This window comes from Rutilus rutilus (assembly GCF_951802725.1).
Source record: "Rutilus rutilus genome assembly, chromosome: 7".
In the NCBI taxonomy this organism is placed as follows: Eukaryota; Metazoa; Chordata; class Actinopteri; order Cypriniformes; family Leuciscidae; genus Rutilus; species Rutilus rutilus.
The window spans coordinates 24,453,797-24,469,902 of NC_140221.1; the positions used below are offsets into that span (position 1 = coordinate 24,453,797).

The following is a 16,106-nucleotide window of genomic DNA, read 5'->3' on the forward strand; positions in this document are numbered from 1 at the left end:
AGGAACCCAACTTCAGGAAGATAAAATGTTCCTTCCCTATATGCATCATAGTGTAACTTAAAACATTGAACTTTAACTTATTAAATACTTAACTTATTAAATCATAAAAGTTAAAGTTCAGTGTTTTAAGTTATATTTAGTAACATGCTATAATCATCATCATCTGATCTGCTGACAGTTAGCCAACTGACTAATTAAAAAATGTCAGTTTGTTAACCAAAATAAATAAAAATAATCCACGTGAGAGCTCAATGGTTATAGGCTACTTTTCTCAAGAGAATGCACTTTTTTTAGCAGATCTTTAGCAGTTTAATTCTTATGTTATTTAAATACAATGTAGTAGAGTATTTATAATAAATGTAAGACAGCCCCTGCAAGTCTACTGGGCCATCTAGTGGGCCCCGGCGAATAAGTCAAGAACCACTGTTTTCTGTTTTAGCCGGCCGATCATGGCTCTCCAGTTCGCTAGATGTCAGTAGTGCACACACTCAGATTGAGAACCACCACAAATCAACACAAGAAAAAGAGTGGTTCTCTTACTAAACTTCCGGGTATGGCGGAGAAGAAAATAGCCGGTATGTTTGCCCTCCTGTGTATCAGTTGTCTGATAATAGTGCATGGTAAAAAAAAAAATTAATAGGCCTAAATAAATATAACGCAATACTTGTAAATCTCTTCCCAGCCCCGTGTTTTATTATTTGCAGCAGAACATGTAAACAGCCTAGCTATGCATCATCACACTATCAGCCCTATTCTGTAACTGTTAATCATGTAAATCCAGCTGTAGTGCACATTCAGATGATTTGTCCTCCTCAGTCCGATCGCAGGATCCCGGCCAGCGGCGCGTGCTGGACAGCGCCACGCGCCAGCGCCGTTTGACCCGCCAGCTCGAGGCGCTCGAGAAAGACAACTTCCAGGACGACCCTCACGCGAGCCTCCCGCAGCTCGTCAAGCGGCTGCCGCAGTTCGACGAGAGCAACGAATCGAGTCGGTGTTTTGCATCGTTCAATCCCCATCCATTTGCACGTATTAAATATATCGAACTCTATCCGACTCTGTAACGTTGACGGTTGTGTTGTCTTTATTTTGATTTCAAGGCAAGCGGAGGAAGAAGACAAGGGGTGATCATTTTAAACAGAGGTTCCGCAAAAACTTCCAGACGCTTCTGGAGGAGGAGGTAAAGCAATCGCGTATTTCACTCATTAGCACTACGTGCTGAGAAACTCAAACACACCCCTCACTTTTTAATGGTGAATGTTACGGAACCCCAAAAGAAACCGCAAAAAAAAAAAAAATTAAAACATTATCATCATTTACTCACCCTCAGGTCTTTCCAAACCAGTATGAATTTCTTTCATCTGTTGAACACAAAATAAGATATTTTGAAGAGTGTTGGTAACCAGATAGTTGACGGTTGTCAATGACTTCCAAAGTTTTTTTTTTTCCTACAATGGAAGTGATTGGGTACTGGTTACCAACATTGTTCAAAATATCTCATTTTGTGTTCAACAGAAGAAAGAAACTCCTACAGGTTTGAAACAACTTGAGGGTGAGTAATGATCATTTTCATTTTTGAGTGAACTATTCCTTTAAAATGATAAATTACTTATAAATCATGGTAGCATTTGAATAAAAGTTACTGTTATGACAGTATGGATGTAAAAATAAATCTTCAAAAGTGAAATTCCAGGGCATAATTTAACAATCTCACAATGTAAACTTATGATTAATTCTAAATCTAGGCTGCAGCTGCTACTTTTCTTTTCTTTTTGGAGTCCTGAAAATATTTCCGTGCCATTCACCCTCTTACACATTTTTCTTTTTCTTCTTCTTCTTCCAGGACTTGAGTGTTAGTGAGGGTCCGAACTATCTGACTGCATGTGCTGAGCCCTCTAAGTTTCCTCAGCGTCATTTCTGTGCAGTGTGCGGCTTCCCTTCAAACTACACCTGTGTGTCGTGTGGATCTCGCTACTGCTGTGTCCGATGTTTAGGTACACACCACGAGACCAGGTAACACACTCGCTCATGCATGTGTGGCTGGAAGGCAACACACTTCCTCAAAAGTGATACCAGATAATAGTAACACAACTTACACAAGAAGACTACTCAATTTTGTTACTGCACACAGACACCAAAAGGAAAGATGACACAGACATATTAATAGTCATTTCACCCTTAAAATAAAAACTCATTTCGAATCTGTATGACTTTTTTTTTTTTTTCTGTGGAAAACATTTTGAGGAATGTTTTTCTAGAAATAAAGAAAGTCATACAGGTTTGGAAGGACATGAGGGTGAGTAAATAATGACCGGTCAAGATTAAACACCAATATGGTAAACTGATAGGACTAGGCAAGAATAAATGTGTTAAATTGTGCTCCTTGTCTTTTCAGGTGTCTAAAGTGGACGGTATGATCGGTTCATCTGTCCTGAACTCCTACCAAAAGCAAAGCAAACTTATGGGTCATACTGCACTCTTACAAGCTTATGTTCCTAGAAAGCATCACAGCTATTTACCTGCAAAATAAACCTATTGAGGCATATATTACTAGCAGTCCTGGGTCTGGATGCTAAAATAACTATCGGTCATGCACCCCTCTGTACAACAAATAACAATTGAAAGTCCATTTAATCAGATGAAATGGATAGAACATTTGCCAAACACACACACAAAAAAAACAGCTGTTGAAGTTTTGTAATCAGAGTTAATTCTGTGGCAAATAAGCTTGTTCTTAAATATATAAAGAATGACAGTGGAAACTGCAATTTAAGTGTTTTTGGAATAAATCTCCCCAATTGGCAGAAAGAAAAGGCATTATGGCTACAAAAGCTAAAACATGTTCTATTAAAAACAACATGCTTATTCAGGGATTTCTTTTATCATAATTAAAGTAACCTACAGCAGGTACAATGGTATTTGTATATGAAGTTTTGTAATTCAACGCAAAGTATTCTTCAAGCTTTTGTATGTAAATATATGTACATAATTGTTTATCTTATTGTTATAAAATGTTGTTGTCTGAAACAAATAAATGACTAGAAGTGGTAAAAATGTGCTGGTTTTATGATCCATTTGGCATAAATTGAGAGGTACTTTTAAGACTTTGTGATTATAAATGCCACCGACGAATTTAAGGTAAAAGCATCCAAAACCAAATACATTTCGAAATCCTCCATGCATCCGATATTAAAATAATTCTGAACTGTAATCATTCCATACTATAACCGCCCCCAAATTCTCTTCATACATACATCTATGATGAGCACTAATATTACATTTCTAGTGTTTCAGCAGGAATAACTTCAAAACTATGCAAGTACTGTGATGAAGGTGAGCAATCATTTGATTTCTTTTCTGTATGTTCTGTTAAGGCACATATACAGTTCAATATGAATAGAGCATTATTGTGATTTAGAGCCCAAATTGCATTCATTCATTTGGTTCATTTTGTGCTTGGAGCATAATTTTGGAAAAGTTCTAAAAAGCTAAAACATTCACATGGCATCAGTACAAAAATAAGTACATTTTCCTCTTCTTGTACCTGTCCCACATTATTTTCCAGACAGTTGTTTCATTAAAGCTGCAGTCGGCAAGAATTTTTTGATCATATTCACAGAAACCGACACTATGCTCCGACAGAACAACCTGGTTCTTTTGGTCCAATCAGCGCAGGGCTGTGTGAGATCTGACTGTCAATCACAGTTCGTGCACACGCCACAGATCCCCCTACCCCCTCGCGCACGTTAAAATATCACATGCACACGCCTGAAGTTCGCTGGAGTGGAGAAACGGCCCGGGGGGGTATAGTCTTCATCCGAGACATGTGTCTCGCTTTCAAAACTCTAACTCTAACAAATCAAATAAGATCATTTAGAGTATAATTGACGTTAGCAATAATTGATATCTATGGGTAGATTAGCCAGGGCATCAATACCTCCGAGTACTCCATGGTGTTGATTGATGCTGATGAGACGGGCGCGCTCACAGAAAATCTGGTGCGCACACACAGACGAGCACGAACTCGATGGGAGGGTGCTCGGTGGTAGCGGGGGAGGGGCATGAGAGTTGTAAACATTCAAAATTTGGCCTAAGTCCACTCAATCTGCCAGACTTGCCGACTGCAGCTTTAACTTTGTGTTTTCCATAATTTCTATATGAAGCGCAGCTCGTGTGTTTCTGCCAGTCCGCAGCTGGTCTTATGTCTGTGGAAAAGTTCAGACAGAGCCTTCATGTATAGACTGTGGTAATGATCCACCTGTTCCTGAGATGGACTGTCAACCTGTGGCACTGTAATGGGATGGCCCACTGGAAGACAAAAAGGAACGTTGCAATCATACAACAGTTCACCGTTTCAGCAGCAGACAGATTGGTTAGTGTCGCAACCAGAAAAATAATTTGAGAAATCTTTCGAACTGACCCACGGTTGTGACAGGACGTCTGAATGGCAGAAGCAGCCAGCGCCCCCCAGTGAAGAGACAAGGAGCAAAACCCACAATCTGCTTAAAAAGAGCCTGCAGCCGTCGACCCACACTGCCCTCAGACAGAACCACCTGCGGGAACAGCTCGTTCTCACCAAAGGAGTACACAGGAACCAGGTCAGCCCTGAGTACACAGCAAAAAAATGTATTGTGCAGTCAAGTCAAACGTGAAAGTGAAAAGTATGTATTAAGTTGGCAGTTGCTGCTTACAATATGTGTACATTTTATTTCACCTTTCAAGTTGCTATTGCTGAAATTTCCAGGGTTCCCAACTTCCCACAATTTTTTTTTACCAATTGATTTCCATGATTTCTCCATTACTGTCTCTATCTCCTGTCTTTCTAGTTAAAATTGTTGCCATTCTCTGTTTAGAGCAGTTTCTCTCAACCTGGGGGCAGGGCCGACTAAGGGGAGTCAGCAAACTTTCAAAGCTTAAAATTATATAAAATAAGACAAATCAAGCTTTAAAATAACATACTGTATGCAAATAAGTTGCAAATATATACTCAGCAAAATGTATGCTGTCATTGTACTTATTTTAGTTTGTTCCCTCAATAACTGTCATTTTTATTTAAGAAACAAGGTTCTCATGGTCTTGAGGGAAATTCACAAGTATGATTTATAGACCTGGAAAAGTCATGGAAATTTTTATAATGAATATAAAGTGATGCTCTAGAATATTTTATAGAGTATCAATTAGAATAGCTGAGTAGTTTAGATTAGTTGCTATTTGTGAGACAAAATAAATAAATACATTTTAAAAATGCAATTGCAAATTACCAAAGTGTTACGTAAATTCAATGGTTATAAAACATATAATAAATATATAAAATTAAAAATTCTGAAATTATGGAATGCAATTATAATTATTTCAATATAATTACCTCTCATAGTTTTTGTAAATAAAAAAGTTTGAAAATGAGCAGCTTTGTTATTACAGCAGAAGCACCAGAAACATCTTGGTGGTCTTTTATATCATATTTGACAATGGGCGACCTTGAAGTCACAAATTTTAGGAGCTATTGGAATCAGAAAGGTAACCACTGATTTAGAGCATTTGGGAGAGGGGTCAGAAATGAGATAATAGTTAAATGAAACTAGTTTTTCCCAAGGCCCTGGTTGAGAACCACTGGTTTAAACTAGGGCTTTTTATTTCAATAAACTGGTGCTCAATCTTCTTGTCTCTTTCTCACCCATGCTTAAGGGCCAGTCGTACAAAGCCTTTCCTGTGTTTCATGACTACAGTGTTTATTCCTGGAGACGAGGTAAGTGATTCCTCTGCCCCACCAATGATGATGACCACAGCGTTACCCACACCAGTACGGCTCAGCAAGTAATCCAAACTCTCCTTACTGACAGGCAACAGACCTGAAAATGAGAAATAGTAGGAGAAACACTTTGTTTTCTTGTCTCTCTCATTGAGTTCTGCTGTAGCTATTTTTTTTACTGACCTGCACACAAAACATATTCTCTGAAGAGAGGAAGGCGGAAAAGTCCAGCCAGGATTGCAAGCGTGGAGCGTATTCCAGGAAAGGTTTCCGCAAATCCGTTACGGTCTGTGCTGAAGCATGAGAATGCTCCCACACACATGATGCCATGAGGGTGACAACCCAAAACATAGTTCTTACTGGGATTTAATTCAGCAGTCTTTACCAGCTGAAGGAATAGCGAGTCAAAGAGAGAGAGAGAGAACAGCAAGGGTAGGAGACAGAGAAGATTCAAGAGGTGAGGCTGAAAACAACTGATGTCTTTTTTCAGTAACTGGGTATAATGATTGTGTTATTTACCTTCACAGGAAAATAGTCTCGGAAGTGTTTCCATACTTCCCAGTTTCTCACAAACTTTGTTCTTCTGCCACCTAGTGGACATATAAATCATTAGCATTTTTTTTTTTTCAATTCTATCAGACAATGAAAGCTCTTTTATATTTAAAATTGAATTGATCTTAGGTCAACCTGTGAATTTAGTTGGAAAATTATAGGTCTGCAACAACTAATCGATAAAAATCGATAATGAAAATCATCGACAACGAATGTCATTATCGATTAGTCGCGTCTTTCTATGGACAAAATGTGTCCAAAAATAGTGGAGGAAACAGAGTGAGCTGCTGCTGGAAAGGTATATGATCCAAGCAGCCCAAAACATGAGAATTCTTGATTTTAGGCTTCTAGCTGATGCATTAGCGTAATGTTTAACCATGTTGGCCTGGTACAATATGAAATGTTTTAAAGGGCCCCTATTATGGATTTTTGAAAATAACCTTTCATGTAGTGTGTAACATAGCTCTAAGTGAATGAAAACATCCTGCAAAGTTTTAAAGGGGACATATCATGGCAAATGCACTTTTTTAGCCCTTAAATGCATTTTGTTGTATATTTGGAGTGTTTAGAAGTACAGAAAATATGAAATTATTCTCTTCAGGTGCTTCGTTGATATCTTTATATTCTGTTTTGGTCATATTTTTCAACCTGTTCCGATTTTTCTGTTATCTATGACGTTTTTTGAACTATTACGTCACAGTATTTGCAGCGGAACTGCCAAATAAGGACATTGACTTCCAGCCCAACACTTCGAGCAATCCGCCATTTTTATTTCTCGCTGCAATTTTGTAGTCCAAGCTAAAGGATGCAGAAGTTACGAGAGGGTAAGTTAAAATGTTCGGTTGTTGGATGTAGTAACCCACACGCTTCATTACACCGTCTAATGTAGATAAACTGCCGCGCTTGTGACAAGGGCGCATGTTTAACTGAAAGAACGAGCAGAGAGAGAGACCCGGTCGCGCGCGCGCTCACTCTCTCTCTTCAGAGCCAGGCGAAAGTGTAAACAAGACATCACCGTCTCCAAACTAGACGCTGTCTTGTTCTCTCTCCCTCGCATATATTAATCAAAATAAATCGACACGGTGGTAAAAGGTCGGAAGGCCAAAGTTTCATGTGTAAATACAGTAACACACCAGTGCGATACATCCATATGAAGACGTTGTTCTACAGGTTCGTCGTGTTCATTTTCATCTCGCTCCGACTCCGACTCTGACTCTGACTCTGGCTCGAACATGTAAGGCTGGCTGGACAAGTCTTCCGTTGTTGACATTTTGTTAATAACGTGTGAATAAAAAGTTTCTGTGCCGCTAGATAATCGTATCTCTGCTATCAAACTACAAAAATGGCCGAACGGGGTGGAGTTGAACCTCTGCAACCTGGAGAGGGGGCGGGGTATGAAGTGTCTCAATTGTATTTAAAGAGACCGCACCAAAACGAGTTAAACGCACACCAGAAAAGGGGTAGAAAAGGGGCCTGTGGAGCTATAATAATGAAGAATTCAGACCCAAGCATTGCAGTTCCGCTTTATAATAGACTACAAATGTATGATTTATATGTAAAAAGGAACTATTTAAAAGCATGATATGTCTCCTTTAAATCTGAAAGTGTTCCATATATAAAGTTATTGTCTTTCAAAAGAGTAAACTCTGAGTCAATTAAATTAATCGTTTTTCAAAGGAGTCATAAGCCGTTTCGTTGTGACATCAAGACGAAACATTAGAATATTGCCCGCCCACTTATTGGGTGCAGACACCTGGGAAAACTTGAAACCGGCAGCTGATTCCTGTGGATACTGGATAGCATCATGTCGAGAAGACGCTGTGCTCTACAATGTGAAGGTAAAGCCAGTTTTTTTTTTTCACTACCCAAACTTTTGCTGTGTTCCCTTTATTTCACTGACGACTACTTCTCAAATCTCGGAGTTCAATGCAGGATTCGCAAACCGCTTGCTCTTGAAAGATGGTGTTCAAAATATTTTGTTTTGAGTTTTATATTGTGTAGGTCTCCTGCTAACTGGCTAACTCACGTTATCACTGTCTTAGTGAAATACTTCTGCTGATCAGTTGTGGGCCACGATTATCTATAACTGTGTATACATGCACTGTTATTGATACAGTTTCCACATGTTCACCGCAATGTATTAGAAAAATATTCGGTAAATAAATTAGTACAAGTAAAATAATTGGTTTGCTGATGGACATGCACTTGTTAATGCTGATGGTGAGGAATTACAGTTGCAACATCTCATAATGTACCTCAAACTGAGTAGTGTTCATCACTGAGAAACGTTGTGCTCGAGAACTAGTTCTTCCAGTGTTTCATCATCGGACTCACGCTCGCATTGATATGGTAAAATCGACGTCATTGTTCGTTACTGTGTTTAGTTTACGGTGTAGGAAGCCTCAGGACAAGCAGAGCTGACATTGTTATGGCAATTGGCGGTTTTGTTTTCGACGCGCTGTACACGGTAGCCCAATCGCAACAGACTGAGCTGTCTGGCCAATCAGAGCAGAGTATATCGCGGAAAGGAGGGATTTAGAGAGATTGATTCATTTGATGAGTCGTTTGAGAGTCATTGAAAATGTGATGATGTGCAGTGTATATTATGAGGAAATTAAACAGTTTTTTTTACCTTTGATGCATGTAAACATGTTGTAGGAGACTCCTCAACAACATTAGGAAACTTTAAAATAGCATAATAGGGGCCCTTTAATCAGACAACAGACGAGCATCATAGCATAAGATAAAGAAAATATATAGAAATAAAAAATAAAAATTCAAGAAATAAAAGACTAGCAAGTTTCTCAGCAAGTTTAAGATCCTCAATCAAAGTACATAAGATCAAGGCATTCTTTTCCTTCATTCATTTTAACAATAAGAAGTAATGACAGTTCCTCATGAAAAACATAAAAGTTTTGAGTTTTCAGGAATCCCAAGGATAATAAATGTTAACTGCCAAGTCATGTGTTTCATCTTTCATCGGCGCAAAACTTTCATTTTACAGTTATATCCTTATCTGTAAGTATTACAAATTCACACAAAATATTTCCATTTTGCATGAAGGTTCGTCCTGACAGACTGCGTTAAATTTAGACTTTAATGAATCAGTGCGCGTCAAACAGAGGATTAGGTTTAAAAGTCAACATGTAATTCAAGTATTTTATGGGAGTGGTAGGCTAACTGTAATGGGTAACTGCATGTAATTGAATATTTTCAGACTTTTCTTTACATTTACAGGATAAAGAAATGACAGCAACAGTTTACTGTGTTCAGAGTGAATGTGTGTGTTCCTGCAGAGCATTCCTATTATCTGTTAACACGGAGTTCGTGTTTTTATTTATTACTATCTTCATTTTTTATTTCATTTTTTATTCATTTTTAATAGGGATTTAAACTGTCCTTTTCCTTTATAACCCTGTTCGCTCTTTTGCATCTAGATACATTCACTATATATGTTATCATAGCATTCAGTTGGCAGGTTTGTTCGAAGGATAGCATTGGGCAGTATGTATAATAGTATGTTTTGTCAATAAGTAAAAAAAGAAAATTGGCCTTTTTTTAAGTCCGATTAATCAAAGAAATAATAGTCCAACTAAGCGATTATCAAAATAATCGTTAGTTGCTGCCTATGAAAATTCTGTGATCATTTGCTCACCCTCATGTTGTTCCAAATCTGTCTGACTTTCTTTCTTCTGTGGAACTAAAGAATGTTGGTAACCAGACAGGTTTGGTGACCATTGACTTGGGGGGAAAAAACATTAAGACATTTCCCAGAATGTCTTCTTTTGTTTTCCTCAGAAGAAAGTCATACAGGTTTTTAGGGCTGCACAATTAATCGCAATAAAACTGCACGCGATTTGGCAAAGGCTGCGATTATTTTATGTGTAGCTTGTTAGTGCTGCTCCATCTGAACGCCAGAGGGCGCTCTCACGCAGACACTCCAAATATGCCCCGCCATAGCACACATCATTCCAGTAAATCCCTATCGCTGTAGCTGAATAAACAGAAGATTGAAACGCTTTGATTAAACATGACTAATAAACACACGACTGCCTTATTCTGTGTAAGAAGCTACATCATCTCATAGAAGGATGCTCAACTGTCATTATGAAGTGAGTTTGGAGTAAAAGCATGTTATTAAATGTTGTCTTTTGTTGGACAAGAGGTTCACAAATGCTTCTCATGTTTGGAAAGATTTTTCAAATGCACGTTATAAGTGACTCAAACTCAGTGCTTTCAGATGGAGCAGCGTTTACAGAGCCGTACATCAATGACAAGCTGCACATCAAAAATAATCGCAGTAAGCCAAATTGGTTTAAGTGCGATTTCATGTAAATTGCGATAAATCGTGCAGCCCTGTTTTGAACGGCATGAGGGTAAGTAAATGATGACATCATTTTCATTTTTGGGTGACCTATCCCTTTAACAATCCACGTGTGTTTGTGTGTTGTAGTCATAGGTTGACCTCTCTCAGGTGTTTGCCAATCATAGATCTGCCAGGAGATGTAGAGAATGGGGATGAGCCACAGAGAGGTGAACATCAAGTAGATCATCAACAGGACACAGGACACTCCTGCATATACACACACATACAGCATTGGTAGTAATCTTACAATGTAATTTCAACACACAAGGCAATGAGAAGCAACAGGTGCAACAGGTCTCACCTAAAAACAGAAATGAAATCACCAGTTGTAAAACACTGATATCCTCGATAAACTCCTTCCATTGAGACTTCGCCTCCTTCCTCTTTAAATCTGAAACTGACAAAGAAGGGATAAAACAGAGAGGAAACATTATGAGATGTCTCACATTAAGGTTGTTCAGTGTTTTAACTGCTGAATCTGAATCACATGTCTACTCCAGTTGAACTGTGTAATTTGAGTGGAATTTGACAAAACAAAACATTTTGTCAAATTTTAATACATTTGAGTTTAGGAAAATATGTGTAACCGCAGGCGCTAGTACAGTAATTGAACCATTGACCTGAACCTGTGCAGGCAGCAAAGACCTCAGCCGTCAGATTCACTCACTGTAAATCTGTCATACAAGGTGAAATACCTTCATTGGGCAATCTGGCAGTCACAGTTCAGTAGGCAGTGAGATCAGAAATGAACCTTAACTTAGCACTAAAATGCCACATATTGTAAATGTGGAGACACAAAAATGGCCTGTGAATGTCTTAGTTTAATTTCTGCTATCTAACATTTGATGCATTGTATTCTATTACAGGCCTTTTGTAGTTATGGGTTTAGTGTCTCGGTAGACGCTAGTGGCATGTATAATATCGCTGTATAATCTAATAGAAGGACTGTTTAGTTATTTCAAATGGATTCTAGCAGCTCTTTTGTTACGCAGATCTTGATAATTATTCACAGCTACTAACTTGATGTTGATTTGAGTTTACAGCTAATAGCCATAATTGTTCAGATTGAAACATCCCCCCCATTCAGGTTTCTGAACAAGCCGTAGGCAGCAACGTCATTGCAGCTTTCAAGGCCCAGAAAGGTAGTAAAGATATCGTTCAAATAGTCCATGTGACAACAGTGGTGTAACCTTAATGTTACAAAGCGATGAGAATCCTTTTATTGCAAAAAACAAACAAAAATAACAACTTTATTTAACAATTTCTTCTCTTCCGTGTTAGTCTCCTACGCTGATACTACCTTTCTGGGCCTTGAAAGTTGCAATGACCTTGCTGCCTATGGCTAGTTCAGAAATCTCTCGGCTTTCATCAAAAATATCTTAATTTGGTGTTCCAAAGATGGACGAAGGTCTTATGGGTTTGGAACGACATGAGGGTGAGTAATTGATGAAATCAATTTCAGCTTCATTCAACTATCCCTTTAATAATTCAGTAACAGTGAACAGAAAGTGCAACTTGAAGTTCAGCAGTGAGCCGGGACCTTTTGTTGCACCTGGGATGTGTGCAAGAGCACAAAATTCGTTACTCATTCGTTACAACAATATTCAGAAATTGGTTAACTGTAAGTTGTCTTACCAGACACCGTGAAAAATTATATTTAAAGAATAAATAAAATGTTACTGTTAAATTAAGTATGAATTATCATTATAAATTATAATATATAAATACTTGATGTATTTTAATAGTAAAAATCACTTAATGTACTGTGAAAATCTGTAAAAAGATGTTTCCAGAAATTCTTGTGACTCATTACATCTACTTGTGCACTTTGATTTTGTCTTAATCAGTTATAGCCTATACATTATATTATATATACATTATAATGTTTTGTGACATTTTATGTTTAGTATTAAGTTTGTGTTTGTACTGTTACCCTGATGGTATTTTGTGGGTAATGTATGCTGCCTATACAGTTAATTAGATAATTACAAATAAAAATGCCAATCTTGATGAACTTTAATTCATCATGTGGCTTTCTATTTTTACAACCTGTCTTTATGGTGCTTATCAGCATCACAAAGCAGATTGTAGGCTACTTCAAATAAATGAACATCAACATTATATCGTTAATGTATATATTTATCCCAAAATATCCCTATTAATCATTAAATAGAAGTATTTCATGAAAACGTGAAATTTGAAAACTTGTTTCAGTGTAATATGACAATAAGCACATTTTTTTAATTTGGACAATCTGACATTCTGACCCCACATTATTACCTTTCAGCAATTCAAATCCGCGGTTGGATTTATTTTAAATTGGAAAATAAGTTACCTTATATGGAGGCTGCTAGGTACATAGGCCTACTTGCAACATTTAGTGTTATGACAGACTAACAAATTGATAATATTTAAACATTTGGGCCTAATGTTTAACCAGATTTGCTTAATACAGACATAAACGTATACACTTTGCGGTTAAAGCTGCGTTTAAAAATAAATAATCAAATGTTATATCATTCTCCCGTCAAATCATTTTACAGTACTGACATTTGCGTGAGCCTACCGTTATCTGTGCCCATTAAGTGGTCAATTTTAGTGATCCCTGTAGCAAACGATTCCTCTTCCTCACCTTCTCTGACTGAACAAGCCTCGCGTTTCTCTTGTTTGCACTTTGATCGGTTCAATTGGTCAAACAGATAGCGATACGCTTTCTAATCGCGTCATTGTAAATGTATGTGGGCTATCTTGTGTTTATCTCCAGCCACATATGAATCCGCGTCCGCATGACTGAAAGCCGTTTAAATCACCATTTGCTTTAACATGAATCGTTCTTAAACAGTGAAGAAAGCATTTTGATTCTTTGCTGTCACACCTAGGCAACGAAAACGCCACAAGCGCCTACTCTTATGCCCGAATAATAGCCTACATGGGGTCGTAAGATTTCTCACGACCCGGTACGGCCAGCGTCGCGATTTGGTTGAATGTACGAACGATCCTCGCGCGCGTGGCCGCGTCAGACAGCTGTAGGAGGAGCGACTTGACTGTGTGTGTGCGCGTGCTCTACCGCTGCATTTGAAAAATGTTGCTTAGTTCCTAAGTATTGCTTAGTGCTTGCGACTTGTTGCTTCATGAAGAGCTCATAGGAAATGTATTGTAATCTCTCTTTTGTAACGAGTCCAACCCTGTTTTTTTTCTCTTTATATTACTATTCATATTTAATTACCTTATAGATCAATATTTTTGCTATGTAGCTATCAATATCTTTCATCAGTATCTTTCATTTATTTAATATCTTTCATTTGTCTAGTGTCATGTTCCATTCAGGGGTGAAAAAAAGAATAGCCTAATTAAATACAATAACTCTATTTTTTTTTTTTTTTTTTTTTTTTTTTGGCTTAGAGACAGATTGAGACTGATGAGATTTTCCCAAAGTAACTTTGAATTAAAATTTGTGAAGCAACCTGACCAATCCCAATTGTATTAATGTACATGTGTGAAACATTAAGAACCCAGTCTCTCTAGCTACTTACTTGTGTGCTTAAGGAGATACTAGGAAATAGATATTTATAAAGCACTTAAAATGTAAAATCATGACAATTTTCTTGTGGTTGCAGAGTGATCATCAGGCTGCAGCTGGTTCAAAAGTTGTCATCTGACAATGTGCCCATGAAGCAATTTGCAGCATCGGGTCGCGTATACTTCTGGGTTTGTATGGACAAGCCAAGCATCTGTCTTTGACAATTGTTGAAGTGCACAATTCTTTTAACTATAGTCTGTGCTTCACCCCTCTGGTTGGTGTCAATCAAAGGTTGGTAATGTATATTTAGCCCTGAATTTAGGATATAGATAATTGGATAAGACATCATTTTTATCTTTCCATTGAACATTTAAATATAAACCAACATTTAGATTACATCTGAACATTGATATAGGTTACATTTAACATCTGACTCAGTCTGTCTTGATAACGAATTGTTTAGACCAATTTTGTGCATGCCAGTTTAACTGATTCGGCAAAAAAGATCTGACTTAAAAGTTGTTCACTAATAGTTATTGCTGGTAGATTTCCCTTTTAACATTGTGGCAAGGGGGGCGTGGTTCAGCAAAGTCTGTAACGGGAGAGAGAGAAAGGAGACGAGCTGAAAGTAGATGATAATGATGACCGTAAGTAGGTCAAGTGCAAATGACGAACACCTGTGGCATGGAGAGACCGGATATAAGCCGCTCTGGAAAGAGAACGGGAGAGAGAGAAGGACTGAGGACTCGTACAAGATCGCTGGGGAAAGAGTATTGTGAAATAACCTGCTGGAAAGAGGGACAGAGCCTGTTTGTGAACTACTGTCTGTGCTATAGCGAGTCTACGGTGAATGCGCTGTGGGCACAACTTTTGTTTGTTGTTATTTTGAAGTCATCCTAATAAAAAAGTAAGAGTCCCAGTCACGCCGACCCTGTCTTCTTCCTTCCAACCTTGAACCTCATCACACTGGTGCCGAAACCCAGGAAGGAAGAAGATCGCCGCCGCCATCATGCAGTCTCTGTCGGGATCGCCATTTGCAGACGTCATCTAATCGCTCGCGAGTCTGCATCAGGAACACCATCAAGCCCTGCTGGGCTATGAAGTCCTGAAATGTGCCATCCTGCAGTGGGTTGGCCAGAGCCCAGAACAACATCGGCAGAGGTTCAGATCGTTGGACCTCGGAGAAACCGGCCGACCCTTCGTGATGGTGCAACAGCTCCAGGACTCCTGCTGCAGATGGCTGATGGCAGAGGGAAGCGACGTCGAGGGTGTCATCGATAAGGTGGTGCTGGAGCAGTTCGTGGCACGGCTTCCTAGGAAGACTGCGCAGTGGGTCCAGTGCCACCGCGCGACGTCGCTGAACCAGGCCATCCAACTGGCGGAGGACCAGATGGTGGCGTGCCACGGGGTCGGCGAACCCCTTCCAGCAGCTTCTCTCTCTCCCTCTTCCCCTGTTTTCCCCCACTCCTTCCCCCTCTAAACCTGTCCCGCTCCCTAGGTCTCGAGGGGGTTTCACGCCCCAACCGGCACCCCGATGGAGGAGTGGGCCAGTGGCAGAACTGACAGCTGGTCCCAGAGTGCTGCCCAGGGGGGTGGGGCTGACAACCAGCAACACCGCTGCAACTCCCGTTCCTCCGCGGCAATTTCTTGACCCGCTTCCCGCCACTAGGCCTGTTGGTGTTGCGGGGACCCGGGTCATTTTTCGATCGGTGTCCAGTGATGGAGGTGGGGACACTGATCCGGGTCCCGGACGCTCCGCAGGCCGCCCCCAATCAAGCTGGCCTGTACCAGAAACCTGTGAGTATTAAGGGAGGGTATTCAGGATGTAACCAAAGCTCCATTCATCAAAGCCTGATTCAACCAGAGGCATTGGATAAGAGCAGCATGGTTAAAGAACGGTACGTGCACGGGGAGGTGGTGAA

At 39.3% G+C, this 16,106-nt stretch overlaps 2 protein-coding genes across 4 annotated transcripts; one reads left to right on the forward strand and one right to left on the reverse strand.

Annotated features, from left to right (window-relative positions):
- Nucleotides 1-495: 495 nt before the first annotated feature.
- znhit1 (zinc finger, HIT-type containing 1) lies at nucleotides 496-3,051 on the forward strand. Its single transcript, XM_084413263.1, has 5 exons — nucleotides 496-575; nucleotides 817-987; nucleotides 1,098-1,177; nucleotides 1,841-2,010; nucleotides 2,393-3,051. Exons 1-5 carry the CDS (start codon nucleotides 554-556, stop codon nucleotides 2,412-2,414), a joined length of 465 nt encoding a protein of 154 aa, XP_084269389.1. The 5' UTR covers nucleotides 496-553; the 3' UTR covers nucleotides 2,415-3,051.
- On the reverse strand, nucleotides 2,611-13,494 carry mogat3b (monoacylglycerol O-acyltransferase 3b). 3 transcript variants are annotated; one of them, XM_084413260.1, is made up of 9 exons: nucleotides 13,231-13,494; nucleotides 10,966-11,061; nucleotides 10,764-10,871; nucleotides 6,266-6,336; nucleotides 5,930-6,134; nucleotides 5,672-5,846; nucleotides 4,418-4,602; nucleotides 4,162-4,305; nucleotides 2,611-3,580 (listed from the first exon to the last, which is right to left on the reverse strand). In XM_084413260.1, the coding sequence occupies exons 1-9, from the start codon at nucleotides 13,244-13,246 to the stop codon at nucleotides 3,552-3,554; spliced, it is 1,029 nt and encodes a 342-aa protein (XP_084269386.1). In that variant the 5' UTR covers nucleotides 13,247-13,494; the 3' UTR covers nucleotides 2,611-3,551. The 3 variants fall into 3 exon arrangements, with proteins under 3 accessions (XP_084269386.1, XP_084269387.1, XP_084269388.1); XM_084413261.1 differs by having other exon boundaries at nucleotides 10,966-11,055; nucleotides 13,231-13,387; XM_084413262.1 differs by lacking the exon at nucleotides 2,611-3,580 and having other exon boundaries at nucleotides 4,027-4,305; nucleotides 13,231-13,387.
- Nucleotides 13,495-16,106: the final 2,612 nt, after the last annotated feature.

What these genes read in the sequence shown, in the direction of transcription:
- mogat3b (XM_084413260.1), bottom strand. An exon ending in TTGGCAAACACCTGAGAGAG is followed by an intron (nt 6,337 to 10,763) that starts GTCAACCTATGA and finishes TATGTCCACTAG; the next exon opens with GTGGCAGAAGAACAAAGTTT. An exon ending in CGACTGGCCCTTAAGCATGG is followed by an intron (nt 4,603 to 5,671) that starts GTGAGAAAGAGA and finishes CTGTGTACTCAG; the next exon opens with GGCTGACCTGGTTCCTGTGT.
- znhit1 (XM_084413263.1), top strand. Translation starts at nt 554, where the DNA reads ATGGCGGAGAAGAAAATAGCCG. An exon ending in GGCGGAGAAGAAAATAGCCG is followed by an intron (nt 576 to 816) that starts GTATGTTTGCCC and finishes TGTCCTCCTCAG; the next exon opens with TCCGATCGCAGGATCCCGGC. An exon ending in AGACGCTTCTGGAGGAGGAG is followed by an intron (nt 1,178 to 1,840) that starts GTAAAGCAATCG and finishes TTCTTCTTCCAG; the next exon opens with GACTTGAGTGTTAGTGAGGG.